At 42.4% G+C, this 27,937-nt stretch overlaps 4 protein-coding genes across 6 annotated transcripts in view; 1 reads left to right on the forward strand and 3 right to left on the reverse strand.

Moving 5' to 3' along the window:
• The window catches only part of jmjd8 (jumonji domain containing 8), a 21,795-nt gene extending 19,402 nt beyond the window's left edge, over positions 1 to 2,393 (forward strand). The window contains exons 6-9 of the mRNA XM_023395854.2: positions 475 to 594; positions 1,125 to 1,192; positions 1,539 to 1,673; positions 1,795 to 2,393. Coding sequence (XP_023251622.1) covers positions 475 to 594; positions 1,125 to 1,192; positions 1,539 to 1,673; positions 1,795 to 1,875 — 404 coding nt within the window. The 3' untranslated portion in view covers positions 1,876 to 2,393. The remainder of the gene's footprint in view (positions 1 to 474; positions 595 to 1,124; positions 1,193 to 1,538; positions 1,674 to 1,794) is intronic.
• Positions 2,394 to 2,481: 88 nt separating this feature from the next.
• On the reverse strand, positions 2,482 to 7,015 carry LOC111646370 (serine protease 27-like). The gene is made up of 6 exons (XM_023395848.2): positions 6,522 to 7,015; positions 6,170 to 6,190; positions 5,192 to 5,354; positions 4,813 to 5,081; positions 3,665 to 3,816; positions 2,482 to 3,323 (listed from the first exon to the last, which is right to left on the reverse strand). Exons 1-6 carry the CDS (start codon positions 6,574 to 6,576, stop codon positions 3,033 to 3,035), a joined length of 951 nt encoding a protein of 316 aa, XP_023251616.1. The 5' UTR covers positions 6,577 to 7,015; the 3' UTR covers positions 2,482 to 3,032.
• A 932-nt stretch (positions 7,016 to 7,947) lies between these two features.
• On the reverse strand, positions 7,948 to 13,792 carry LOC111646372 (E3 ubiquitin-protein ligase CHIP-like). Of its 3 annotated transcripts, none has more exons than XM_023395850.2 (8): positions 13,646 to 13,792; positions 12,481 to 12,690; positions 12,091 to 12,289; positions 11,819 to 11,984; positions 11,328 to 11,403; positions 10,492 to 10,548; positions 10,017 to 10,133; positions 7,948 to 9,926 (listed from the first exon to the last, which is right to left on the reverse strand). In XM_023395850.2, the coding sequence occupies exons 2-8, from the start codon at positions 12,598 to 12,600 to the stop codon at positions 9,801 to 9,803; spliced, it is 861 nt and encodes a 286-aa protein (XP_023251618.1). In that variant the 5' UTR covers positions 12,601 to 12,690; positions 13,646 to 13,792; the 3' UTR covers positions 7,948 to 9,800. The 3 variants fall into 3 exon arrangements, with proteins under 3 accessions (XP_023251618.1, XP_023251621.1, XP_023251619.1); XM_023395853.2 differs by having other exon boundaries at positions 13,621 to 13,792; XM_023395851.2 differs by having other exon boundaries at positions 13,617 to 13,792.
• Positions 13,793 to 14,386: 594 nt separating this feature from the next.
• Positions 14,387 to 26,896, reverse strand: LOC111646345 (calpain-15-like). The gene is made up of 12 exons (XM_023395824.2): positions 26,730 to 26,896; positions 21,662 to 22,715; positions 20,909 to 21,117; positions 20,585 to 20,768; positions 20,070 to 20,293; positions 19,439 to 19,564; positions 19,033 to 19,185; positions 18,497 to 18,658; positions 17,902 to 18,122; positions 16,901 to 17,046; positions 16,244 to 16,422; positions 14,387 to 16,150 (listed from the first exon to the last, which is right to left on the reverse strand). The coding sequence occupies exons 1-12, from the start codon at positions 26,888 to 26,890 to the stop codon at positions 15,973 to 15,975; spliced, it is 2,997 nt and encodes a 998-aa protein (XP_023251592.1). The 5' UTR covers positions 26,891 to 26,896; the 3' UTR covers positions 14,387 to 15,972.
• Between the last annotated feature and the right edge of the window lie 1,041 nt (positions 26,897 to 27,937).

Genomic DNA, 27,937 nt, shown 5'->3' on the forward strand with positions numbered 1-27,937 from the left:
ATTTCATATTATATTAAGGAAGAAAACGTCATATTATAGTTAGACATAAAAAGTCATAATACAGTAAGACATAAAATGTCATGAAATTGTCATAATATAGTATGTGCAGAAACATGTATGAATGGATGTATTTACATTTAAATTAAACTAAGAGTAAGAGATCAAAGAGTAAAACTTTTAAGAAATTATCTCTTGTTATAATAACTAACACATAAACATCAGATTAGGTGGACTTGGGTTAAGTTAAATGTAAGTTAGATACTTACACTTTCATCCACAATAGCATATATTTATCACCCCAATCATTTTAAACCCAGAAGATGCCTCTGTTTCCTCATCAGCTGCTCTACATGGTGACTTTTTCATGGGATTTCTCCACCATTTCATGTTTACTCCTGCTAGCAACCTGATTGCTAACCTACAGAAGATACTTTCTTTAACCTCCAGTTGAGTCTCTGTTTCCCTCTTCTACAGACACACTGTATTTCTTTGGAGACAACAACTTCACCGAGTGGCAGAGTCTGTTTCAGCACTACGAGTCCCCGCCGTACGTCCTGCCTCTCACCAGCGGAGCGTACAGCTTCGGCATCGCAGGTCAGCGTCTGTTCAGGAGAGAGGAGCAACAAGCAACAACATGAGACAAACCGCTTTCATCTCAGCAGACGATATATCACGTTTATAATCACAAATGTATACAGACCTTCACTTTATTATAGTTCCATATGCAAATGTAATATCTCTACATATGTTGAATTTCCATATATGAAATATATATACATATTAAAAAAACACATGTAAACAATTATATATGAGATGTAATACATTTGAATAATTTCACTGGTGACATATATGTTTAGCCCGTACAAATATGTAACATAAATATAATATATAAAGCCAAAAAAAAACAAATATATCTTCTTATGGATCAACACTTCAAATAAAACACAGAAGAAGAAGAAAATATGGAGCTTTAAGACTCAGTGCTGAGGAAATCACAGACCTGTCAAAGAATATGTTTGTTAGCAGCAGGATAAAAGAGTGTTTTGTTTTCTGGTACTGAAGTAAAACCATCACAAACTGACACAAACGTACAGTGACTCCACATCTACTGTTTCTGTCTCCAGGTCCTGGAACAGGAGTTCCCTTTCACTGGCATGGTCCAGGTTACTCTGAGGTCATCTACGGAAGAAAAGTAAAAAAAAAACAAAAACACAACAACCTTTTGTTCGGTTTCCCGCCTGTGGTGTCGATTGATTTAATCCTGTCCTGAGGAAGCGTTTGTTGAGTGGTGTGCTGTGTTTGATTTGTTGTCTGACTGATGAATGGAGATACACTCACTTAGTAACACCACACCAACACTGGGTAGTTCCACCAGGTGTTGAACCTGTGAGACTCTGCTCTACCACATCCCAGAGGATGTTTGACGTGAACATGAGCTCACCTCCTCACCTGGTGCTGCAGGAAACCTGAGGTGTTCCTAATAAAGTGCACGGTGAGCGGAAATATAAACTCTGAATAATTCATTCTTCCTCACACAGCGTTGGTTCCTCTACCCGCCTGAGAAGGAGCCCCATTTCCACCCGAACCGCACCACCCTTTCCTGGGTGACAGAAACCTACCCCCACCTGCCGGAGGACGAGGCCCCGCTGGAGTGCACCATCAGACCTGGGGAGGTAACGGACTCAAGGCGGCTCAGTCTGTGTTAGCGGCAGATTGAACGGTCAGACAGATGCATCCCTCCTCTACATGAAGTCATTCTGTTGTTCTCTAACGCTCTGGATGTTTTTCCATCAGGTGCTGTATTTCCCCGACCGCTGGTGGCACGCCACGCTCAACCTGGACACCAGCGTCTTCATCTCCACCTTCCTCGGCTGAGCGACTCTCATCAGTTTGTTTTCAGGCTGACGGGAAGAGAAACACACTGGACCTGATGTTTGAGGAGAATGACTGATCAACAGACTGATCAACCAACAGACTGATCAATCAACAAACTGATCAACCAACAGACTGATCAACCAACAGATTGATCAATCAACAGACTGATGAACTCTCATTTTTGTGATTTCTGGTCTGGGTGAAACAGACATTTAATTTCAGGGACTAAGGAGCAGAGTAACATTCCAGGTGAATCTTTTAAAAGCCAAGATTCATTTTTTTCTTTAAAGCAGCCATGTGTTCTCATGATGATGATGATGATGATGATGATGATGATGATGATGATGATGTAATAAGAATCTGTATTTAATGAACAAAGCAGCAGAATGACCAACCACAAACCTGCAGCTGTCAGATGAAAGCTTGTACATTTTACCTTCATTCACGATGTTTTAATTCTGTTTGTATGTAAAACTGTATGAATGACGCAAAAATAATAAATGTTATTTTTGAAGATATTTTTATTGGCATTAAGTGTCATAATTATTTTAAAAGACACAACAGTTAATTAGTTAATTTGAAGGAAATAAGCAGCAGATTAATTGATAATAAAAAATATTATTGAATTGTTGCACTAAACTACGGAAGCGTAATTCCTTCACTGGAGGAAAAGAAAATCTGCTCAGTTTTTCTGAATTAATGATGTAATTATCTCGTTAATTCAGAAAAACTGGATTTATTTTTTTTTAAGCGAAAGCATTAGGCTTCTGTAGTCAAACCAAGTCATGGCTCCTCATCTACTTTGTGTTTCATTGACTCCTTTATGTAAAATTACTCAAACACAGGAAAGTGAAAATATTTCACTCAATTTTATTAAATTTTATGTATTAATTTTTTTTTTGCTTGTTTTAAGACAAATGAATCTCAAAGAATATATGAAGCCATAAACCTTGTTTTTACATAGATCTGACTCTAAACTGGAGCGTTAACCCGACCTGACTAACGGTGCAACAGATCGTTTTACATTTGAGGGAAATCTTTCACGTGTGGAAACAAACGCTTGAAAATTCAAGAGTCAAGATTTCTGGAAAGGAAAAGTTAATTCACTGTTTTCTCATATGAATAATCAAACATTTTAACAATGTAGAAGGTGAAATTTAACACACTGAAAATGAGAGAACAAAGAGAGAGGAGAGCAGCAGCAGAGGAACTGAGAGGGAGATGAAGTGGGCGGAGCTGCGGCTGGAGGAGGAAGAGGAGGAGCTGTTGAAGGTGACGAAGCCCGGCTGGTTGGTGGAGATCTGGCTGTTGATCCAGGTCTGATACTCTGACACTCGGGCGTAGACTCCTGGGAAATTGGGTTCAGCACAGCCGATTCCAAAACTCACCACTCCGGCCTGGACCCACCTGGATCCGGTTTTACTCACCATGGGGCCGCCTGAGTCGCCCTGCACAGGTGAAACATCACGGTTACTATCACCAGGAAATGTGTCAATACACTGGAAACCATGACAGTCACTAGAGGAAGACGTACTAGTAATATCACAGGTTAAAAAACACATTATATTGTTGGATTATTACTGATGCAGGATTTGAAAGAACATGGTTTCTGCAGTGTTCAACCATGATTCAACCTCTTGTGATGTATCAGGTGATACTGCAGGTGTAAGGAGTGTAAGATTGTACACGGTCAATGTGAACAAGATAAACACAGTTGTAATCACAGGTGTGTGTGTGTGTGTGTTTGTGTGTTATCAATTGCTGGAGGAGTGTTTGCAGACTGGCTCACCTTGCAGGAGTCCTTGCCTCCCTCAGGTAGACCGGCACAGATCATGTTGCTTGTGATCTTGACGTTGGCTCTTTCATACGCCTTCCTGCACTGACTGTTGGACACGACGGGAACATCGACCTCCTGCAGCGGCTCGTTAGCAGGAAGAGGCTCTGACAGAGAGAAGACATGTTAGTATTTACTGAGCTGAAGGTTTGAGACCTGAACTCCTTTAAACCTGAAATAGAAAGTTCTACCTCTCACATTTTGTGAGATTTGTTTGTTTGCATCACACCCTGATCTGATTAGAAGTTAGATATCGGTCCACAATGTCGCCAACCTCTCTGCAGAACTCTGAACGCTTCAACTTCACTGATCATTAATATCATCCTTTTGGTTCTAGTTATTAAGTTAATTATCCACATTGATAGTTTATTTCAAGTATTGGCTGTTTCCTGATCAGGGTGGTGCCCCGAGGATAACTTTGATTTTAATTAAAATCACTATTTAATATGAATATTTTGTGGATTTCTGATAATAATCCAATAATTGATAACCCACCAATTCCCAACGTTTGTGTTGTACAAATAAAATGAACCGACAGCCTGATTCTACAAATGACCAAGTGTTTCGAACAGTCCCACTGTAGAATTTTTGTATGTATAAATTAAAATATTTATGTGATCAATTTTTACATAAAACACGTGTTCTATGTAAAAATGATGTGTTAACATTTTATATTTAATTTATTTATGACGTGTATCAAAACAACATACAAAAATCTCTATGTTTATATATGTTAATTAAATTAATTTTAAACTTGTCAAACTTCACATTCTCAGACTTTATATAACATCATCAGGCTTCGTGATGGATATATATTTATGTAAATCTGTCTACAATATAAGCATATATACATACATGTATATAATCGTATAAGCTAGATACTGAATATATTTCAATATAGAGTTGTTCAAACTTCTAATAGGTTTCATATATGATCATTTTTACATATATGTACATGTAAAATAAAAATGTATATTTCACATATGGAAATTCAGTACATGTAGATACGTATATTGAACTTGCGTTTGGGAAATCCTGCATCGTTTAACTCAGGTCATCTATGGCTAAATGATGACATCATGTTTTAAATTATTGTTACTTACTAATGACACTGATGGTTCCCCAGCCGGTGACCCAGCAGGTCGTCCCGGCCCTGAAGACGCTGCCGGCCGCCGCCAGACACACGGGTCTGATAAAGTTGGTGAAGTCAACCGTTGAGGACAGTCTCAACAAGGCGATGTCGTTATCACTTGTGAAGTCATCGTAGTGTGGATGCTTGATGACCCGGGACACTGACCGGGACCGCTCGTTAGGATTCGGACCTTCTTGGGTTTCACGTCCGAGGTAAATCATCAAATCAGAAGTGTTGGCGCTGAGAAACACACAACATGAAAATATGTGAGTGATGGAACCATGATATTCATATGTACTGACATCCCAGTGTTCACTGCACCGGTTCTCACTAGTATAAGAGCCTCTCACCCGGAGAGACAGTGAGCAGCCGTCAGGACCCACTGGTTGTTGATGAGCGAACCTCCACAGATGTTTCTGCCCTTCCGGTGCAGATTGACCTGCCAGGGCCACGTCCCCGCGGCGGCGCTCTGACCCCCTACGATCTTTGTGTTGAGCGGTGCGGTGCCACAAACTGGAAGGGAAACAGTCAAAGTTCATGTGACCACTGTCATGTTCCCCTGAGGATGAACCCTTCCACCAGCAGGACAGGTGTTCATCCAATCAGCAAAATATCTCAACGTGTGAATTAATTCCCGTGAAATCTCATGCAGACAGTCATGGTCCCCAGAGGATGAATCCTACTGACGTTGTTGATCCTCTGACTTCTCCTGTAGCGCCGACACGAGGATGTCATTTTTGATTTTGACTGAAATATCTCAACAACAATCCGATGAATTGCCATAAACTTTTCTATAGATATTCAAGGTCCCTAGAGGATGAACTGCAGATCTGGTAGATCATCACAAAGATTTATTCATGTGCTTTTTGGGTCAGTTTGACATTATGTGAGATATTTTTTTTTTCTTGCTGTGAACGAGCTGTTCACAAATGGACATGGCTGCAGGATAATGACACCATTGACTTTTAATTGGCTCCCTATAAGCTTTGCTTTCGATATGTAATTCTGGCTTGAAGGGAAGTTTGTCACCACTGCACAACCGAAACAGAAAGAGAATAGCGTATTTGTTTTCCCTGGCAGCCATTGGAAGCTTCCCCCAGGTAGTGGAAATGGCGGATGATGGAACGACGATTGGCTGTTGAGTTCAAATATCAACTGTCTTTCCCCAGAATCCTTTAAACCTTTAATGCTGAGAGTCCAGAAGATGCTTTGGACCGTGTTGAAAAGCTTTAGTCTTGTGAGTGTTTTGTGTAAAAACAGAGGAAACAGGTGAATCTGCTGCGTGAAAGAAAGAAATGAATAAAAGTAACTGTAAAAAGAAAACTCACCATTTAACTGTGCGTTGTTTCCTGTGGGAGACACAATAAATAAAGCATGTTGTTATTTACTTCATGGAAACTGGAAGCTGCTTGTTTGTAGTAGTGATTGTAAAATCTATTCATCACTACGAACATGTCACATCTCAACCACTAATGTTTCTATACAACTAAACTGCAGCAGCAAATCTGTTGTTTAGGAAACTGAACTGTGACTGGATGTTTTTTCTATCGACGTAATAAAACTTAAAATCAAAATGTTGGCAGTAGTGATGCGTGGGTTGACCCCTGGGTATGATCGGGTCAAAGTACCATAAGTTATAAATCACTTGCAGACACACTGTGAATATTGAACAGCACTCACCTGTAACCATTAAGGCCAACAGCACGACAACAGCAACAAACAGCTTCACCTCCATGGTGCGACTCTTCAAACTGAGTGTGGTGACACACAGAGCGCTCGAGTTTACTGGCACAGGAAGACGTGACTCAGTCTGCTCTCCTGCAGGTGCAGTAGGTCGCTGTGATTGTGCACCTACAAAGGTAAAACCTCACGAACCACAAACGCCCTTCTTTACAAACATGAACAAATGTAGCTGCCAGACTTTTCAAGGCCCCGAGCTCTGAACTGGGAGTCTGAGGATTTCAACATCAAATCCTCAGCTTGAAGATAATCCACATAAACTGTAAAACCGCAAGACACAGGACTGACATCGTCTTCTGACCACAGAGACACAAAACAACCACAAAGAGACACAAAACAACCACAAAGACACAAAACAACCACAAACAGACACAAAACAACCACAAAGAGACACAAAACAACTACAAAGACACAAAACAACTACAAAGACACAAAACAACCACAAACAGACACAAAACAACTACAAAGTGACACAAAACAACTACAAAGTGACATAAAACAACTACAAACAGACACAAAACAACCACAAACAGACACAAAACAACAAAGAGACACAAAACAACTACAAAGTGACACAAAACAACCAGAAAGAGACACAAAACAACCACAAAGTGACACAAAACAACTACAAACAGACACAAAACAACAAAGAGACACAAAACAACCACAAAGTGACACAAAACAACTACAAACAGACACAAAACAACAAAGTGACACAAAACAACTACAAACAGTCACAAAACAACCACAAAGAGACACAAAACAACTACAAAGACACAAAACAACCACAAAGAGACACAAAACAACTACAAAGACACAAAACAACTACAAAGACACAAAACAACCACAAAGAGACACAAAACAACTACAAAGACACAAAACAACTACAAAGAGACACAAAACAACTACAAAGACACAAAACAACTACAAAGAGACACAAAACAACTACAAAGTGACACAAAACAACTACAAAGTGACACAAAACAACTACAAAGTGACACAAAACAACCACAAACAGACACAAAACAACAAAGAGACACAAAACAACCAGAAAGAGACACAAAACAACCAGAAAGAGACACAAAACAACCACAAAGTGACACAAAACAACTACAAACAGACACAAAACAACAAAGTGACACAAAACAACTACAAAGTGACACAAAACAACTACAAACAGTCACAAAACAACCAGAAAGAGACACAAAACGAGACAGAAAATATGAACATGTTTCCAGATGTGGAGTTTAGCTCGTTATACTGTAACTGTGCTGCTTGGTGCAAATGTCTAAACAATAATTAATCACAAAAACACGATAGTTTCCACGTCAGAGTGAAACAAACACAAATAACTGCAGCTCAAAAGTAGAAAACATGGAACATTTACTTCGTCCGAACATTTTCAAACATCAGGGTGATGATTCAAAGATGTCGCCTCAACTGAAAACTCATTTGTGTAAAGATCAAATGCAGCGAATCAGACCTGAACTCGATTGATCCCAAGCTGGACAGTACAGGTGACATTTAAACAGAAACGTTTCAACAGCCGGTTTAATGGCTAAAATACATGAAAACACATTATCAGGCTTCAGTTTGATTTCAGTTTCCAGTATGTGACACTGATACAAGATGACAGATACACAAAGCTACACAAAGTCCTGAAAACAAGCAATTAAAAAAAGATTTCACAATCAAGAAAAGTAAGTAAAAAAAATCACAAATGTAGTTTTAGCGTCAGTCTGCTTATTAAAAAAAGAAAAGAGTCTTTAAGTAACATCAGTGTAGAAAACAAAAACAGTTCCTTCCACCGACTGACTTCATCCAGACACACACTCTCTGACAGGACGTCACAGTTTCCAATTTTTCAGTTTGCCAGCAAACACAACATTTACACTTGAAATGTTCAGACACCAGAGAAGCAGCTTTAATATCTAATCTGATTCATTGAAGAGAGTAATCTGATTGTAGTCAGCAGTTGATTCTCAGATCATCAGTACTATTACTTTGATCTGACAGGGATCAAATATACGGAAGCCCTGAAGGACAAGTGATTTCTTTTTAATTATCAGAAAATAATAAAATAAATAAGTGAGTAAATAAAACAGGATTCAGGTGAAGGTCCACACTGTGACCTCATCATTACATGGACTTCAAAGCTCTTTATACTCTTCATACAGAAAGACTTTGTCAATTAAAATACATTTCTATCCAAAAGAAAAACATGACAGTAATTTTACATAACACAAGATACATATGACATATATGTACCTTGTGTTTAGAGTTCATGGAGAAATTAAAAATCACCTGGGGAAGAAAAGAGATTTCTTTTGGACCGGGGCAGTGGGGCACATCAGCCTCTAGTGGCTCAAATGAGAATTACAAAAACAAACACTTTTTTTTTTTAAATCCTTAATAAAAAAGTGAAAAAATAACTTGTCTCTCCGGGTTTCCGTAGTAACAGCAGCGGATCAAACTGACATTGTAGATGAATCAGCTGTTAAAGTGTCAGTGAACATCTGTCTGCAGCTGTTGCAGTAATTCCCCCAAAAAACAGTGGGAAAGGCGGGAAAACAGATTTAATAAGATAAATATGAGCACAGCACAGATACAAGCACGTACTGTAATGTAAGAATGAAGGTTCAGCTCGTGGTGCGGCGCTCGGACTGGTCCCAGTAAACAGCTGCAAACTGGAACCAATGGGCCGAGACAGAAACGAGCCGAGGCTGCGTCTCTGTTTCTACCGTTTAAACGTTTAAAATCTATTTTCTTCTTTGGGTCTTTATTTTATTACTTTTTTTCTTTCTTTCTTTTTTTTGTTTTCCATTCCCTTCTTCTGTTTCTTATTCCTTTAAGCATTTTGTCGTTTCTGTTTTGAAATAAAGTGCCACATATATAAAAGCTGGGTAACTCTTTGCAAGGTGCTTCATGGAAATCTCACTTTATACAATACGGGACCTTTAATATTGAATTAGATTTGATTAGAGCCTGATGAACTAACTGAAAATGATCTTTCCCCTGGAATAATTAATGGAAAATGACATATTTCTCTCCAGGAAATGATTCCGAAAATAACAGAGCAGTAAAATAACGTGTTTGTCTGTTCGGTGAATTTCCAGCTGATCATTAAACAAATTAAAAGCTTTAAACTTAAAGCAAAGACGGAGCATCAGCCCCTCTGAGCATGAACTATCAAAATAAAATTCCCTTCCATCGCATTGGTCAGTAGTCCTCCACCCATCCATTCTCCAAAATAAAAGCATCAATTACTTCCTTCATGGCCAGGTTGGGGATCAGCTGATCTTGGGTCAGCGGCGTGCGCGTCACCGGGTCAAAATGTCCGACTCGCTGAAAGAGAGGGAGAAACTCTTGCTTCAACAGACACACACACACTGACATGAGCAGGTTTTATGAAACACGTGTCTCAGTGTCTTTTACCTGCAGATGCTCCTCGATGTCTTTCCGGTCGTAAGTGACTCCGCTGGGAGTGATGCACGGCTCCCTCATCAACTCAAAGCTGATCTTTCCACACAGGAAGTCTGGGATCTCACGCTTCTGTCAAACACACAGAGATCACACCGTGTTACATGTGATCCAGGGTCGTGCCGAGGAACCATGACTGATATTTGACTTGTTTTCCCATTAAAGAGGTAACTTATTATTATTTGTAGTATTAAATTAATATTGCATTTAATTTGCCCTGAAACAGCTTCACATATATAACGGCATATAACCATGAATCGTAATGACGCTTGTTGTGTGTAGGAGCAGAGGAGCTCGACAGACAGACAGTTCACTTTCTGCTTGTGATGACAGTTCTTGTTTTGGTCTCTCTGGCTCAGGGAAACGTAGATTAGATTGGAATTAGACTGGATATTCATCATCATCATCATCATCATCATCACTGACTGACCTTCCTCTTCTCGTCCACCTGACAGAACAGCTCCTCCATGTCCGACAGATACTTGTCCTGTGGAAAACACAAACAAACAGTTTTTAATGTTACAAATAAACTGCAGGTGAACAGGTTGGAGGTTTAGTGGTTGGACCAATGAGGAAGAAGAACTAAACTACCGGTCTAAAGTTTTAAAACAATTATTTCAGAATAAATTTCACTGGATCCTAAACTCTTTCTGTTGGGTTTTTATCCACAGAAACAACTTTAGTAAAAGCGAACGAGCATTTATGGACCTGTTTTCTTGCAGAGCACAGAGCAACCTCTCCTCATCAGGTAAGACAGATGTTATCAGGACAGATGTTATCAGGATATCCTACATATTAAAGGCAGCACAGACTTGAGAATATATGGAGGCCATTATTATGTGAAGGATTTAGATTTAACAGATGATCGAGTGAGTCACTTATTTCTGTGAGAAATGCAGCGTCTGTGTTTTTTCTCTTCTTCTAAACACTTTACCATTATATTATATTTACCCCACTTTGTATGGATTGAAGAGAAGCATCTGTTTGTTTATTTATTATTCCTTCCTATATATACAGCTACTATATGCTGAAGTATACAGGAGATTATCCGGATGCTAGAGGTTATATGTTGTTAACATTTAAATAAAAGATTGGAGTTATACAACAGTGTTACTGAAATTTAAGCAGCTCAGGAACATCGCTCACTTTCACATATTTCATCTAACTGGACTTCACACTGTCGGCTGCTGTTTTCCACAAGGTTTAATATACAACATTAATATAATAATATAATGTTTCTGGACTAAAATGTGAATAAAAACTTACATGCTTGTTCAGATTGTGTTGAATTCTGCCGTCGCCAGATTTGTCGTCTTGTCTCTGTCTGCAGCCCTCCAGTTCCCTGTGGATCAGACCACACACACACACACACACACACACACACACACACACACACACACACACACACACACACACACAGTTCACTTTAAAAACAAGAATAATTCCCAGAGGAAATGTAAGCTCTACGGTTCCTGCACCATTTTTAGAAGCTTTTTAAGACTTCAGTGAATAAAAATCAACACTGAACAATGTGGAAATGATTTCTGTTGCTAAATGTGTGTCTGTGAAAAAAGCCACAACAATGTAGAACAAGTGACATGAAACCACAACAACATCATTATTACTGGCTTTGCCTTTTCTCTCACAGTCTTAAACATTCGACTAAATATAAGACATTTTAAGACCTTATTTTCCTTTATTCTAATTTCAGAGTTTGAGTGGGAGCCCTGTCTACACCATCGCTGCAGTGGACCTGCCTCTTCTTCTCAGCGAGGATGAGCTTGGTGAGGTAGGCGTGCAGCTCGCTCTCCTGGTTGATCCTCCTCTCCTCCAGGCTGCTCCAGCGTTTCTTCTTCGCTATCCGCAGAGCGCTGGGGATGTCGTCGCCGAAGTTCAGACGCTGCTCTTTCGCCAGGTTATAAGCTGGAAAACAACACGTGAGGAGCTACATGTTGATTTTACTGTCTAATTATCACGTGTCTGGCAGTGTGAGCGCAGAGGATGATGATGACGGCATCGCCCCTCGTACCTTTCTGCAGGTTGCCGATGGCTTCGTCGTAGTTCTCCATCTCCAGGTGACACTGGCCCATGAAGAAGTGAGCCTTCACCGATTGGCTGTCCAGCTCCAGGGCGTGTCTGCAGTCCGCCAGAGCTTTGTCGTACTGCTGCAGCTTCACGTAGCACAGCGCTCTGTTGGTGTAGTACGCCGGGACGGAGGGACAGTGGGTCTGACAGAGGGGAGAAGACAAAACACACACTGTACAGATGCACCAGCTGTTCACTCCTGATACTGACTGAATTACTTTAATGTCAGGTAAGATAAGCAGAGAGAATGCATCATTGCAAAAATATCTTTAGGTTAAAACTTAGCTGCTGTTGTTTGCACATCAACCTGAGACACATGTTCCCTGCTCCTTACTATGGCTTTGCTGTAGCAGGCAGCCGCCTCCAGGTACTTGCGGTTCAGAAACAGGCGGTTTCCCTGCTCCTTCAGCTCCTGAGCCGACACCGAGGCGCTTTTCTCCGGACTGTCTGACATGTTGTCCACCAGGCTCGCTGCACCGCTGGCAGCTGCCTCCTCGCTTTGCTTCCCTATCCTGACGCTCAGATCCAGCAGGCAGGACAGAAACTGAGGGGAAAAAAAGATCAGAGGCAGATCAGGTTCAGGTGGATGAGAAACAAAACCACAACCACGAGGAAAATTTAATTTTTCATTCATTTATTTAACAAATATTGTAACATTCTCCTGCGGAAAAGGTAAATCAAGCTTTGGCCTCAGAGGCTGCTGTTGCCCCCTGTAATTTATGAACCTGGCAGGGACGCACTTGCATGGGTGAATTTTAATACTTGTTCAACGCTTTTAACTTCAAGTCACAAAGCACTGAACAAGTGCGTTCCAGCCAGGTTCATCACTTTTTACTGTCCCCTGGAAACACTTCTGTTGTGTTGTGAGTATTTGCAGTTTTCTGAATGTGTTTGTGTTTTGTCTGTTTTAATGTGTTTTCTGAAGTTGCAGTGTGTTGGTCCCTCAGGGCCACCGTAGAAACACCTGATTCTAGTTTTATGGGTTTGTGTGTATTTACTTTTTTCCATCTGACTGATGTGTTTTTTATTATAATATTATATATTATATATATATTTATATAGAATATCAGTTGTATGTGTCATTTATTGGAGTATATCACCTTTATTAATAGTCACAGTTTCAAAGAGGATCAATTGTTTGATTGCTCAAATAATACTGATTCTATCCATCCATCCATCCATCCACGTTTCACGGTCCTGGATCGATGTTTGTCATCGATTCGGATTGATTGTTACTGTCTGAGTCGATGCTAACGTGTAGCTAGCGTTAGCCGCCTCTCTGCTGTATCACCTCCCATCTCCCGCGTTTACTCCCTATTTAGTCCTGAACGTGTGTGTGAGGAGAAGCTCGGCTTCTTCACAGTCACGGTGGCCGCCATTACGAAGCCGACAGCACAATAACGACGTGTTTTCAGCGAGCAAAAACAGCCGTTAACTAGAATACGACACAGGTGAGGTTAGCTGGTTTACCTACGTGTCTCACCGCTACATGGACAAACCTGCAGCTGCTGTTTGACGAGCACTTTGACCGCGAAGAGCTGATGACGTCTATCAAACTGGCGTTACATTAAAAAAGCAGCAGTTTTTATATCCGTTTGCTCGGTGGCGAACAGCCACAGGTTGCTGGAGTCGTGCAGCCAACTGATGTTTTGGTTTGGGTCTGTGACGTAAAACGCGTCATCGGAGGACACGCCCAACGACAGGAAGTTTTATTTTGGAAAATGGCTTCATAATGGGAAAAAAAATGTTTTATTATTATTGATTTGATTATTTTTAATAAATAATGTTATTTCAAAAATAAAAGTATTAAACTGTTTTATTTTGGAAATGGCTTCATAATGGGGAAAAAAATGTTTTATTATTATTGATTTGATTATTTTTAATAAATAATGTTATTTCAAAAATAAAAGTATTAAACTGTTTTATTTTGGAAATGGCTTCATAATGGGGAAAATTTTTTTTATTATTATTATTATTGATTTTATTATTTTTAATAAATAATGCTATTTAAAAAATAAAAGAATTAAACTGTTTTATTTTGAGCAAAACCTTCAATAATATTTCTACCTATAGAATCATAACAATTATTAGTTTTCCTTCATGAATGTTTTCTAATTATTATTATATAATTATACATAATATTTACACACATGGTGGTAAACAGAATATTAGAAACACTGTTGAGAAATTTCTGTCAGTATAATATTTAAGCTTCCTGAATACTGATTATCAATGTTATTTATTTATTGTAAGTGGATGAACACACAGAATACAGTGAAGGTCAAACCTGAAGGTAAAAAATGTGAATATAATAATAACAACACACTAATCACAACAAAATCCTATCTTCACCCTGTAAATATAACAGATACGCCAAAGATAAAGAGCTATACACATTTTAATTGACGAAGCATCATCACAGCTTTCAAACATTTGCATAGTTTTTATCTTCTCTCTAACAACATGACGGTAGTTTTGGATTCATGAGCATAAAATATTTGTATCCATTGTGCAAGTTTAAAACGTCTCCTCTGAAATAAAACACCACGAGTATCCAGCATAGTTTAAAATTGATAAAGTGCTAATGCAACCACACAACGAGTCTCTGCTGCATCTCTAAACTAAAACACTTTATCTAAACATCCTACATGTTACAAATGTGCAGTAAGACTGAATAATACTGTGTTTGTGTTACATCTTGGCAGCCAGTTCAGACACAACTAATTAAGATAACTTCTATTCATCTATCACCAGTGCAATTAAGACAGTCTGGACCTGAAGACCAGCCTGTGATCTGAAATGTAAAGTGCATCATGTGTTCTCTAAGAAGATCTGCTCTAAGTGTTCATCTTTGTGACGGGTCGAGCAGCTTCTGTTTGTGGGTCAGACATTTTCTCGGAGGCAGAGCTGCTCTGAAGACAGAAATACATTTTCTCACCTGTTGATTTAAAGTATTGAGAGGATGAGGGCCACACTGAGGGAAACAGTCAGACATTATAAGAATAAAGTCGTAATTTTGAGAATAAAATCATAATACTTCAAGAAAAAAAGTCATAATATTATGAGGATGAACTTGTAATTTTATGAGAAAAAAGTCATAATATTACAAGAAAATAGTTGTAATTTTAGTTTGTGTGTTGTTGCAGAGGGAAATATCAGAAGCTTTAAAATGAGGAACGTGGAGCATCCTGTGAAGTTCTACTTTAGGTTTCACAAATAAGGAGAAACTTCATCTGCAGCTGCCACTGACTGTGCTTTCACCCGTTTGATTGGTTGATGTAATATTGCTAAAAATTATTATTTTCCTCTTGAAATTTTACATTTTTAATGAATGTAATATTACAACTTTATTCTCGAAATTTCAGATTTCTTTTTCTCCCCTCGCTGTGCTCCCTGACGCTCCGTCACACAGTCCTGAATGTTCAATTGTTAAAATAAAAAGTGCTCTGAACGTATTATTTGGTCTCTCTCTATTATTTGAGCCACTGGTCCAGGTAACATCTGGGAGGTGTGTTTGATTAATTCATGACCTGACGCCTGAATTTCTTCCGTCTGTTGTTGACTAGACGGTGACACTGTGGCCGACGCCTCTCTGTCTGTACTTTACTGCCGTGTGCATGGCTGTTTCGTTCTGTCCACTGAGGTTTAATTCAAGCAGTGAGATGCTTCTGTCTCAGAGCAGCTCTCAGAGTGTTTGAGGAAGAATATGAAGCTCTCTTTGAAAAATAGTCCAACACTTTGAGGACGTCATCAAACAGTCAGATGAGACAGACACGAGTCCCCAGGAGTTGGACTGTTTGTTGAAAGAAGCTGCCGATCCCAGCGGTCAGAGGGGGCGAGGCTGGTGCAGACCTGCAGTCTCCGGGCTCAGAGCGGGACTGTGTGTTGCTTTTGAGGGACTCCAGTTCCCCAGCGACGCCTGGACAGCCTTACGATGAGCCAGTCTGTGTGTGATGGAGAATCCAGCGTTTCCCTCCAGCTGAGACAAAACCACCAGCACCTGTCTGAGAGAGACAAATAAAGCTCTGGTTCTCATATCCGAGCAGCGCACGAGTCCACTGCTGAGAGAATCGGGAGATGTGTGTGTGGAGGTGAACCTGTGCAGGGGGGGGATGCTGTCGATGGTTTTCAGGCTGCTGCGCGTCGACACCACGTTGAAGCTGTCGCTGCAGTCGCAGGACACGTGCAGGTGGTGCCGCGGGTGTCTGTTCTCCACCATGACGATGAGCCCCGCCCAGCCGTGGGTCAGGTAGTAGCAGGTCATCCCCTCCCGACCCTGACACACACACACACACACACATCAACGGTCTCCATGGAAACAGCAGAATTTTACTGCTGTAAAATCTCTTTCACTGCTATAAATTTCTTATCATTTTTCCTTAACTAAAGTAACTCCCTCAGGTAAGGAGGAATTAAACCTTAAGTGTCAGACTTAAGTAGAAAACTTAAGGTGTTTTGTGCAACTGGCCCCAAATTCCCTGGAGAACTTTTCCACATTTTTATTGTGAAGCCTTTTAACTGAGTTCAGCTCAGATCAGGCGCCTGTTGCACAAGAAAACCCTTAAGTTAAGATTTAAGTCTGAGTTCAAGTTTCCTTAAAATAAAAGCAGTTGCACAAAACAACCTCAAGTCTTCTCCTTAAGGTTTCTGTGAAGTTCCTGTGAAACCAGCAGGAGGACGACGAGCAGAGCACCTGATAACAGGTATAAGCTAATGACACAGCGCTGACGAGGACTGAGCGAACGCGGCATCACCTCGTGTCTCTCTCCTTTGGTTTCCGTCAGCTGGATGATGGCGTCGGCGATGGTGGTGTTGGAGGCCGTTACCTGCTCCACCATCACGAGTCTGGAGCTGTACACGGCCAGCATGTAGCCAGGAGACTCCGCCCTGCCCCCGCTCACTGAAAACACATGAAGAGAGGAGAGCACACGCCCCCTCAGACACCTTTTCATATGACTGGACAATGTGACGTTAGTGATGATATTATGAGATGAAGGACAGGTCTGTCCTAAGCTACACACTCTACTGATGTAGCTCAGGTACGTGTGTTTTACTCGCCATCTACAGGTCGTTTAATTCGGTGCAACTCCAGAAACACTCCGGGCTCAACCACTGATCATCTGAGGTCAGAGCAGTCTGCCATGTTTATGATCTCTTCTCTCTCTCCATCTCACCTCACTTCTTGTAATCAGCTGACTTCAGGTGACCAATCAGATTTCACATTTCAGATATCTCAACCAGCCAATCACGTTGTCCCCGTCAAACTGTAAAATCTGTTCTCCCCTCTCATGACTCACAAAAGAAAAACTCACACAAATTGGCAGATTGATGCAAATTCCACCCACTACTCCGGCACAAAGAACGACACTAACTGTCCGATAGGTGGCGCTGTAATAATGAAGTTTATGTTTTTGCAATTTTCTTTTGCTTTAAATAAAAACGTCTAATTTTCCAGCCATTAAAAAAAAAAAGGAAGGTAAACCCAACGAACCGGCCGCAGGTCGTTCACCTGATCCTCAGAATATACATGAGAAATAACAGACACACCTTGCAGTATAATGCAACACAGTCCAGCACAAACTAAAGCCTCCAAAATGATCACACAGGTGAATCAACACCTCTCCTTGTTGCAGGATTAGACTGACTCAGTTTTAGCCAGGTGTTCCTAATATACTGGAAACTCTATATAAAATGTGCATGAGAGGACACAAGACAGGTGTGATCAGCTCCACGCCTGACGTCATCTGCTGCGTACCTGTCCCCTCGGCGACGCCGCTGTGCCAGTGGTTGAAGGCGCAGCACAGCGCAGCGTACTCGCCGGGCTCCAGCATGACGTCGCAGCCCACGAACCTCCTCACCGAGCGCCGGCTGTGAGCCAGCAGACGACCCAGCGCCAGAGTCCCCGAGCTGTCGTAGGAGACCCGAAACACCAGCACACACAGATCCAGCAGGTGGCTCTCCGCCGTGTCCCAGCGCCTGACGAAACACAAGGACAAATGATCCAAAGAAAACGTTTCACTTGTCTCTCTGGGCTTCCATACAAACCATCAAAAATATATAAAGTAATTAAAATTAAAAGAATTGAATCTCACTAATAAAGAGTGGATTGACATTTTATTATAGTGTAATTAGTCAAAAATGTGTGTTTTTCAAATAACTTTAATCTTCAATCTTCTCTTTGCTTTGGCTAAAAACAAATAAACTGTATTAAATGAACAGGATTCTTCTTTAGGTAATATTGTAGTGATACTGACCAGGGCTGTTTGTTTACTGTAGAGTTCATTATGCTCAGTATCTGTGAAATAAAGACGTCCTTATTAAAGTTCCTCAGGTGTGGAGCATCGTCCTACCTGCTGCCCTGCTGGAACAAAGCCAGTTCTACAGACGTTCTCTCCAGAACCGTGATGGACACCACCGTCACCGGAACGTCGGCTCCTCGGGGGAAGACGCCCGGGACCCGGAGCTCCTGCCAGTCTGAGTGAATCTTACAGATATCCACTGAGTCAAAGTACCTGCCGGGGTCAGACACACACTCACAGACGTGTGAACACATCGACACACACACACACACACTCACACACACACACACACACACACACTCACACACTCACACACACACTCACACACACACACACTCACACACACACTCACACACACACACACTCACACACACACACTCACACACACACACACTCACACACACACACACTACACACTGCGGCACTTTACTGTTCCCTCTGCTGAATGTTATTCTTCTATAAATGCAGGAGAATCAACAACGTCGTCAGTGTGGTTATAGAATTATTTAACATTATAAGTATAAGCGTTACTAAGGACTGTTGCTAAGGAGGAGGGTTACTCCAGACTTAGTGGGCTCCTAATCTACCTGATGAAATCCCAGAAGTCCATCCAGAACAGTCCGTCCTCGGCTCGCTGGGCGCACAGCTCCCTCTTCAGGTGTGGAGGCCAGTTTGGCCAGTCGTCGGCCCAGGGGCCCGTCCAGGAGAACCGACCCCACGGGTTCCTGAGCTGCAGTAATCTGAACCAGGAGCCAGACGTTAGAGTTCTGACTGGTACCCTGAGCTTCAGAACCTGTCCCCACAGAAGGGCGACACGTCCTCCTCACTTAGAGCTGAGGTCCGATTACTTTCTGAAACTGGTGTCATTTTTCCTCATATCACACTCTGTATATCAGAACTTTTCAGAATAAAAGCACACAATCATTTCCTATATATTTACAACATGGCTGCACACGCTGCCACCCTGTCACTTCCTGTCTTCAGCGTCCTCACCTGTGAGTGTCCACGTCCCGCACATCGAGGACAGAGTAGGCGTGTCGTGGACGTAAACCCAGGGACTCGTACTCCGTGTCATCCACCTTCATGTTGCCTCCTCCACAAGACGCCCCCATCAGGAAGCTAGCAGCACAGACAGAGAAGAAACGACCTCTCACACACACACACACACACACACACACACACACACACACACACACACACACACAGAACAATAAATGACCAAGTAACAAATAAAAACAAAAGAAATGAGACAATAATAACAGGAACTGAACTCTGAAGACTGTAAAGCAAATATAATGATGAAATAATAAAACACTAAAACAAAGGAGATGTGTTAAAGTGAGTAGAACCAGAAATAAAAGGTAGGATATTAAAAATCAGAAATAAAGACCAGACATAAAATGATTAAAAGGAAAACAATCCACACCAGTAAAACAGTTTAAATATATAAATAAAGATGAAGATAAATGAATAAGGCCTCCAGGTCTTCACAGTAATAAAGCTCACGGTGGGTTTTCGTTCTGAAGGTTTAATTAAAAGGCTGCGACGAGACGACTTGAGGCTTCCAGGAACCAGATCTGATAAACGAGCATGACTGAAACCAGACTGTGTCAGAGACGCTCACCCTGCTTCTTTGGAGCTCAGCATTCGGGCCCAGATGAGGTCTGTGTCGATGGGCTCCTCCTTGGGGTTGGTGGCGCTGACCTGGAGCGCCAGAGACTCGCAGGGGGCCCCCGTCAGCGTGGAGAGGCCCTCGATAGCGCGGCCCGCCTGCAGAGCGAAGTAGGAACCGTGGAGCTTGGCCAGAGCTTTTTCTATCAGAGGAACCCAAAGCTGCTTCCTCTGGGCCTGGAGAGGGAACACGAGAGAACAGAGCTGAGGTTCTGAGGTTCGGCTCACGCCCTGAGCTCCAGTCCGACTTTTCTTTACTGCAAAGACGAAAAAGGTAGATTCACATCTGCACAACGATCCTGCTGGAGAGAAGAAGAGGATCACACCCATCCGTCCCCGGGGACAGAAACATTTTGGGATGATGTACGAGAAGTGTCCAAAGTGACAGTAAAAGTGAAAGAACTAAATTGTGAAAAATGAGAATCACAAATGAGACGTGACTGAAAACCAGGAGAGCGAGCGTTTCACCTGAGAGAAGAGGAGGTGGCCGCTCTCGTCGCACGGCAGCATGTCGTCCACCAACACCGTGGTCCACGAGCCGTCCTTGCAGAGACGCACCTGATAGGCTCCCTCCGCACACAGCGCGCGGGTCACCATCACTTTCTCCACCAGCTCGGGACGTTCTGCCAGAACAGCCAAGGCACTGAGGAACCTGTTCTCCGGAGCAGAGACACGGCGCTGAGCGACATACGACACACTTCCTGCTGTATCTTAGAGAAACCCTCCGACCTCTGTGGATGATGTCAGACCAACTCATACAGAAGCAGGGGACTGTGTCTGTGTTTTCCTCACCAGCAGTTACCCAGAAGTCCCTGCAGGATGTCAGATGGGCGAGGCATGCGGAACACGGACCACTTCACCCCTCGCTCTCTGAAGTTGCAGCAGTTGATTTCTTGAGGACGAAGCCACTTTTTGACCCGATGCTGGACGCTGTCGTCCGCCGGGAAGCCCACCGACTTTGGACTGGGGGGGAAACTGTCGTCCACGAACGTCACGGCGTTCTGGAAAATAGAAGAAACGACTTGTACCTGTTTCCATACATCCAGTTTTACAGCCTCACGCATTAACGATGTGGAAACTTACATTGCTTTTCTTTTTTTCTTTTTGTTCCCACACACAAATGTATTACAGGTACATAAACTGAGTTTCCATGTTTGAAATATAAATACTTATAAAATAAAACATATATTAAAAATGGGAACTATTTCATACACTGACATACATGTCCAGCCCATCCTATGTTTATGTATATGTTCATATCATAAAACAAAAGTCTGAGACCACTTTCTCTTTTCCTCTGAGGCTTCAAGTTTCAACATCACACTCGTTTAAGTTCCATACTGGAACCTGATTGGCTCCCAACTGGCTGTGATGTCATACTGTTGTTCAGAGGTAATCTGATCAGACTTCAGATATCGGACTGGATCAAATCTGTGTCCTGGTGTTAGACTGAGAGAAACTTTCTGCACAGCGAAGCTCAGGGACATTGATCGATCGATCGATCGATGTGGAGTGTGGTGCTGGGTTGAAGGTTCGTGTACTAACCTCCCTGCAGAAGCTGACGATGTTCTCCCACAGCTCTTTGGCCTCTCCTTCGTCGCTCTGCCGCAGCGCCTCCACCAGCATGCTCTCCTTCCTCCTGGGGGACAGCGCCGGTTTCAGCTGTGCGGCGTGCTGCTGGGGGGTGTGGCACGCCAGGCAGTGTTTGGCTCTGACCTTGTTGATGAGGGTGCACGCCGGACACGACCACTCCTCCGTCCTGTTGACGGGTGGAAACGACACGGAGGCATCTGATGCAGGCGACAGAGGTGACATTTCCTCTTTCAGGATGCTGAGCCGTCTCCCGGGCAGCAGCTCTGGCTGGGCAGACAGATGTGACACGGCGAGGGTCGAAGGAGACGGACTGATGCTGTGTGCTTGACTGAGGCAAACATCTGGCGGCGGCACCTCTCTGCGGCTGCAGGGAACCGGATTATTATGACCTGAAGACGAGGAGGAGGGCGGGTCGGGGTATGAAGCTTCCACCGGTAAACACTCTCCTCTGGTTGATATGGAAAGTGAAAGCCCCCCCGCTGCGGGTTCTGGTTGCTGTGTTCCTGTTTGATCGCAGACCTCAGGCATGAGCAAGGCCTCGGCGGGGATCTGGGGCAGAGACAGTTTGCGTGGTCCCCCGCAGGCGGAGCAGGACATGGAGGTAGGGGTGTTCTGCAGAGTGCACCTCAAACAGTCCCAGGTCAGGCTGTGTCCGTCTGCACCTTCTGGCTGTTTCCTGTCAGCTGACGACGGCCTCAGGGGACCGGAGCAGCTGCTGGAGCGCTGAGGCCGGGGCTGGTCTTCGGAGGAGTCCCGCGGTCGGTCCGGCGCTCCGGTGTAGCCGCACAGCGAGCACACCAGGCTGCCACGCGAGTTGGCCAGCGTGCAGCGCGGGCAGGACCAGCGACCGTCCTCCCTGCTGGACCCGTGCCACATCCAACGGGTGTCGGGTCTTCGCCGCGGGGCTTCACAGATGGAGCAGCGGGGGGCGCCGGCTGCATTCAGGAAGGTACAACAGCCACAGGCCCACTGGCTCCTCTGCATGGGCATCGACCCAGAAGAGAAACTGGAGGGAAACACACAACTTCAGAAACACAATCTGGGCATTTATTATATTCATTTATACATTTTATACTCTTTCCATTTCTATTATATACTAAATATTATACACAAACATTGACTTGGACTCAAGGATGAACTGATTAGACTTTGATGGTCAAAGGTCAAAGGATGTTTTAAGCCATAACTCAAGACCCACAGATGTTTAATATTTTATATGACTCTGGATAAACAGGGATGTAACCTGAAACTAGTCTGAGTGGCGGAGGGATACGACCACGAGGAGGTGATTGTAGGTCACATTTACTGATAAAATAACCGCCACACGTTTCAGCTGAAGTGCGGTGAAATGAAAATGATCAGAACCGTCTTCAGCTGAACTCTGGTTTCAGTCAGTGTAAAATCTCTGGAGAGCAGAGGCAGAAAAAGCCTGAGCAGAGGAGGGAAATCTCCAAATATAAAAGGCTGCATTAACGGTTCTTGCCTTTTTTTTACCCTATGGCGGCTCAGGGGGAGAAAAATTAAAATGCATGAATATGGAAATGATAGAAGAAGCTGCACCACAGTTAAAACAGAACGTGTTCTTCCACCGGTGCCTCACAGGGACCGGCGGTTTCCTGCCCTCCTCACGTTCTGTCCCAGCAGGAAAATCAGCTCACAGCTACACGTCTCAGATCTGTGTTCCTGATCCACGTTATCTGAGCCGTGGAGGAGCCGGCGGGACATCTGTGTGGAGGCTGGCCCACATTTTCAAGCTGCGCTCTAAGTAGCTTTGGCATCACGCCTGAAACTTCCGGCACAGGCCGACCTGGACGGGTTACCGCAGAGCAAACGGTCTGAGAGACGCAGGTGTTTCTGTGATGCAGAGCTCAGGTGTTACACAATGAAGCACAGATACCTGCATCACCTCCACTGCTTCCTGCTAAATATACCGATTAACATTTATTATATAATTCACATTCATTTTTCTCACTTCTACATTTATTTGCTGACAATGTTTTTAAATTCTGCCGTATCTAAAAGAAATGTTTTGCTTCTGAATCATGAGTTTTTAAGAATTTAAACTTTAAAATAAATATATTTACCTTTTTCACTAGAGCTGAAGCAATTAGTTGATTAATGAGCAACAATTTTAATAGTCAATTTTTCACTGATAAACTTTTTTAGATGATTTAAATTCACTGTTCATCAAACCAAACCAGACCTTTAAATTCTCTTCTCTCTTTTTCTTCAACCAACATTTTATAAACCTTTTTTTTATATCTGACATTTTATGGACCAAATAATTAATTAAAAAATCATCAAGATAATTGGCAGACTATTATACTATACTACTATATTATACTATATATATTTTATAAAGAATAACTTAACAATAATAATTTTTTCCACCTATTGCTGCCTGCTTCTTATAAACATTAAAAGTAGTTTTCCCAATTTTCCCAAAATAAATCCTGAATTTTAAGAATATATTTCATAAATGTTTTACAAATTGCAAAATACAAAAATATTAATCATTTTTTCACTATAAATATTTTTAAAATCCTAAGAAAACAAAAAAAAGAGGCAGAAACTGAGCCTTAATTAAAATGAGCCATCTGGACCTGGAACTTTGTGATGTCACAACAAAGCAGTCACCAAGCCCCGCCCACCTGGACCCACCATCCAAACCTTGCAGGATTTGGTTTCTCTGAGTGTTTTTACCTGAAATCTGCTGTATTTTTATTGGATCACTCAGAAAACAGTCAGCCAATCAGAAGAGAGGCTCAGAGCCTCCTCTCTTCTGATTGGCTCACAGACCTGTTGTTACTAGAGCTGCAGAGAGAAGCCTGAGAGAGGAGATGTAAAACTACACTGAGATGGTTTTATATCTTCTGATGGATCAACACTTCAAATAAAACACAGAAGAAGAAGAAAATATGGAGCTTTAAATGACTTGAACTGCTGATTTAAGATAATAAATAATAAATTAAACGCTAATGTTTTATGAAACTTTGTCAGTATTGTTTTATCTTCTCAGACGTCACTGTTAGTCTTTATAAAGGGTATTTTGATCTCTCTGCATCAGACGGGATGTTCAGAGGTCTGCAGATCTGAATCCCCTTTGGAAAGCTCATGTGTACTTTTCCAGACTAATTGTCTGTCGTCCAATCACCTGGGATTTCCCCGGTGGCGTTACATTTCCTGTCAGCGAGTAACTCGACTCCCACTGACGGCGAGTCTGATGACGGCTGGGACAGTGTGGCAGCAGAGAGGACCGACGGTGGACAGAGTATAGACGCTGTACGAGACAGAGATACAGGAATAATTCATAAGTGGAGATTTGACGACGCTCAGGAAGGCTGAGGTTTATTTTATATCGACCGGTTCATGAAGAATTCATGACGACATACTTCAGTGTAGAATATAAATTAAATATCCACCCGTTCAACCATCGCATTAAAGGTGCAATGTGTGGCGTATTATCATTAATAAATCATCATAATAACTCCTTAAAAATCACAGAAGATGCTCTCAGAGAGGAAAACTCAAATATATTGTGCTGTTTCTTTTGACTTGTTCGTTTTTCTTGCGTCCGGTTCAGTTCGAGGTTTCTGCCTCTTAAAGGAATTTTTTTCTCGCCATTGTGGCCCGGTGCAGCTCATGGTGGGAGCCGTTCTATCTCTGTGAATCATTTCATAAAGAGAAGGTCTAGACCTGCTCTGTCTGAAGAGAGCTTTGAGATAACTTCTGTTGTGATTTGGCGTTACATAAGTAATAATAAAAACTGATTTGTTTTACCGTCAAAAATCAACCCAAACCTCTGCACAGATGTGTGTTTCTGTCTGAGACTCTGTGATGGAGAGACTCAGGAGAGGAGGGGGAACAGTTTGGTGACCTCAGGTTTGCATCAAGCTTTTTGCTGATAATGTCGTTACACACAGGCTTAAATAAAATATTAAATGGTCTGTAGCCTCGGGCACCGGTTTACCAAGTGTGGAGCAGTCGTGATGAGTGTCTGAACCTCGGGCCGTGGTGCTTTGGAAAACAGCTGTTATCAGAGGAAGTGAAGTGTCCCGCTGGTTTGTTTATGAGCAGGTGAGAAGAGTGTGAAGAGCTAAGTTATTGCCGAGGAGAGAGAGGAGCCTGAAAGCACAGATCTGCATTTACACATGAAAGCAGAGCCGTGATCATGTGACACAGACAAACACTGACAAACACTGACAAACACAGCTCATCACGTTTTACAGAAACTTTCTAAACTCAAATATTAGACTGATATTAGAAGCAAACAGCAGGTTTTCTGCAGCGTTTTACAGTGAAGAAGAAGAGACAGAGGAACATGTTTATGGAATATAAACCTCATCAGGTCTATCAAGGTTCCTGCACCATTTCGACCTGCGGACTGTAGACGCCCCCCCCCCCTTTGTCTGTGAACAAAGTGACAACAGTGTGTATCAAGTGACATGAAACCACACCATCATTATAATTGGCCTTTTAGCTTTGTTTTTTTTACCAGTCTGAAACTCACTATCTGCAAATTTAACACCTAAAACAAGTTCGCAGTAAATATGAGACGTTTTAAGACTTTATTTTCCTTTATTTTATGAAGTGTTTATTATTATTATCTATTTTAATTTCAGGCTCTTTAATGACCCGCGGGAACACTGTCTATATTTACTGGGTGAAGTGTTTGTTTAAACTGAGAACAAGACAAGACGCTGCAGGATCTGATTTTCTCTGAAGGTGACTGAGGGATTCACAGGACCTAATTATTGATTATGGCTGGTTAATTGAAATGTAGCGATTAAATACATTCATCACTGTGTCTGAGCTGATTTGTGACTTTGAACCAGCAGCTGTCTGTTCACAGGGTTTCTGTTCGTCTGAAGGAACTGTTCTTCAGATTCTCCTTCAGGACCATAAAGCTTTGCTAAATGTGGACTTGGACTATTTTCACACGCTGTTACTTCCTGCTGGTGTGAAGACTGACGGCGTGTTCGGCGTTAGGACGACAGGTTTACCGCCGCCCGTCTCTTACCTGCGCTCTCTGTGCCTGCTCGGTCTGGGAAGCTGCCGAGGGATGAAGGTGCTCTGGCTGCTCCTTAGACACCCCATGACGGGGGAGGGGGGCAGAGCCGCACCCCGGGGTGCGACTTCGCCCTCGGCCTCTTCAACAAGGGAGGAGGTGGAGCTTCCCATGGTGCCGCTGGCTCAAGTGGAGAGGCCCTGAAAGAAGAGAGGGCAGAGGGAGAGTCAGCATCTGCTGGTGACGGAGACTGAAACAAACTGTGGTGGAAGCAGTTAATCATTAAAGGTCCATATTTTATTATCATTTTATTATTATTAAATCATATTTTCTTCTTCTTCTGTGTTTTATTTGAAGTGTTGATCCATCAGAAGATATAAAAACCATCTCAGTGTAGTTTTACATCTGCTCTCTCAGGCTTCTCTCTGCAGCTCTAGTAACAACAGGTCGGTGAGCCAATCAGAAGAGAGGAGGCTCTGAGCCTCTCTTCTGATTGGCTCACTGTTTTCTGAGTGATCCAATAAAAATGTAGCAGATTTCAGGTAAAATAACTCAGAGAAACCAAATCCTGCAAGGGTTGGATGGTGGGTCCAGGTGGGCGGGGCTTGGTGACTGCTTTGTTGTGACATCACAAAGTTCCAGAAGTCCTGACGGCTGGTTTTAAGGCTCAGTTTCTGAATACAGGCTGTGTGCATTTCTCTGTGGACTGAGGCTTTGATACTTTCACAGTATTAATATAGAAGCTAGAGCTGATCTATAATCACACTACACATGGACACAGACCTTTACACTGGAGGAGCTTTAACCTTATATAATTGACTTTTTTCAGCCCAGTTGCCAAAACAGTTGTTATTTTTATTAATTTCATTTAACAGAAGAAACCGAAGTTCTCAGATGATAAATGCTCATGTTTAAACACAAGCAGCTCTGCAAGAACTTTACCTGGAAAACACTTTAAAACTGAATAATGATTTAAACTGTCCAAAGAAAGAATAAAGAATAAAAGTTCATTTCTGATTTTGAGTGGCAACAAAAAGTGGCTTTAAGTTTTTAATGAACTGAAACCCACAATGCAACAGTGATAAAATGCCAGTTCACTAAAACGCAGTGACAGGATTAGGAGAGTCAGCGCTGTGAAGAGGCTGTTGACGTCTTTCAGACAGTAGCTGGATCATTAATTTCCTCCCTCACTGCGGTGGAGGGGGGGTGGGGTAGGAGGG

The sequence above is a fragment of the Seriola lalandi genome, unplaced genomic scaffold (genome assembly GCF_002814215.2).
Source record: "Seriola lalandi dorsalis isolate HSWRI2012SDOR001 ecotype SW California unplaced genomic scaffold, Sedor1 jcf7180002054969, whole genome shotgun sequence".
NCBI lineage: Eukaryota > Metazoa > Chordata > Actinopteri > Carangiformes > Carangidae > Seriola > Seriola lalandi.

What these genes read in the sequence shown, in the direction of transcription:
- LOC111646372 (XM_023395850.2), bottom strand. Translation starts at nt 12,600, where the DNA reads ATGTCAGACAGTCCGGAGAAAAGCGCCTCGGTGTCGGCTCAGGAGCTG. An exon ending in AGGTGGACGAGAAGAGGAAG is followed by an intron (nt 10,134 to 10,491) that starts GTCAGTCAGTGA and finishes TGTGTTTGACAG; the next exon opens with AAGCGTGAGATCCCAGACTT. An exon ending in ACATCGAGGAGCATCTGCAG is followed by an intron (nt 9,927 to 10,016) that starts GTAAAAGACACT and finishes CCTCTCTTTCAG; the next exon opens with CGAGTCGGACATTTTGACCC.
- LOC111646370 (XM_023395848.2), bottom strand. Translation starts at nt 6,576, where the DNA reads ATGGAGGTGAAGCTGTTTGTTGCTGTTGTCGTGCTGTTGGCCTTAATG. An exon ending in GTTGGCCTTAATGGTTACAG is followed by an intron (nt 6,191 to 6,521) that starts GTGAGTGCTGTT and finishes TGTCTCCCACAG; the next exon opens with GAAACAACGCACAGTTAAAT. An exon ending in AAACAACGCACAGTTAAATG is followed by an intron (nt 5,355 to 6,169) that starts GTGAGTTTTCTT and finishes TTTCCCTTCCAG; the next exon opens with TTTGTGGCACCGCACCGCTC.
- LOC111646345 (XM_023395824.2), bottom strand. Translation starts at nt 26,890, where the DNA reads ATGGGAAGCTCCACCTCCTCCCTTGTTGAAGAGGCCGAGGGCGAAGTC. An exon ending in GCCACCTCCTCTTCTCTCAG is followed by an intron (nt 20,294 to 20,584) that starts GTGAAACGCTCG and finishes TTCCCTCTCCAG; the next exon opens with GCCCAGAGGAAGCAGCTTTG. An exon ending in CGGCGTCGCCGAGGGGACAG is followed by an intron (nt 17,047 to 17,901) that starts GTACGCAGCAGA and finishes ATGTGTTTTCAG; the next exon opens with TGAGCGGGGGCAGGGCGGAG.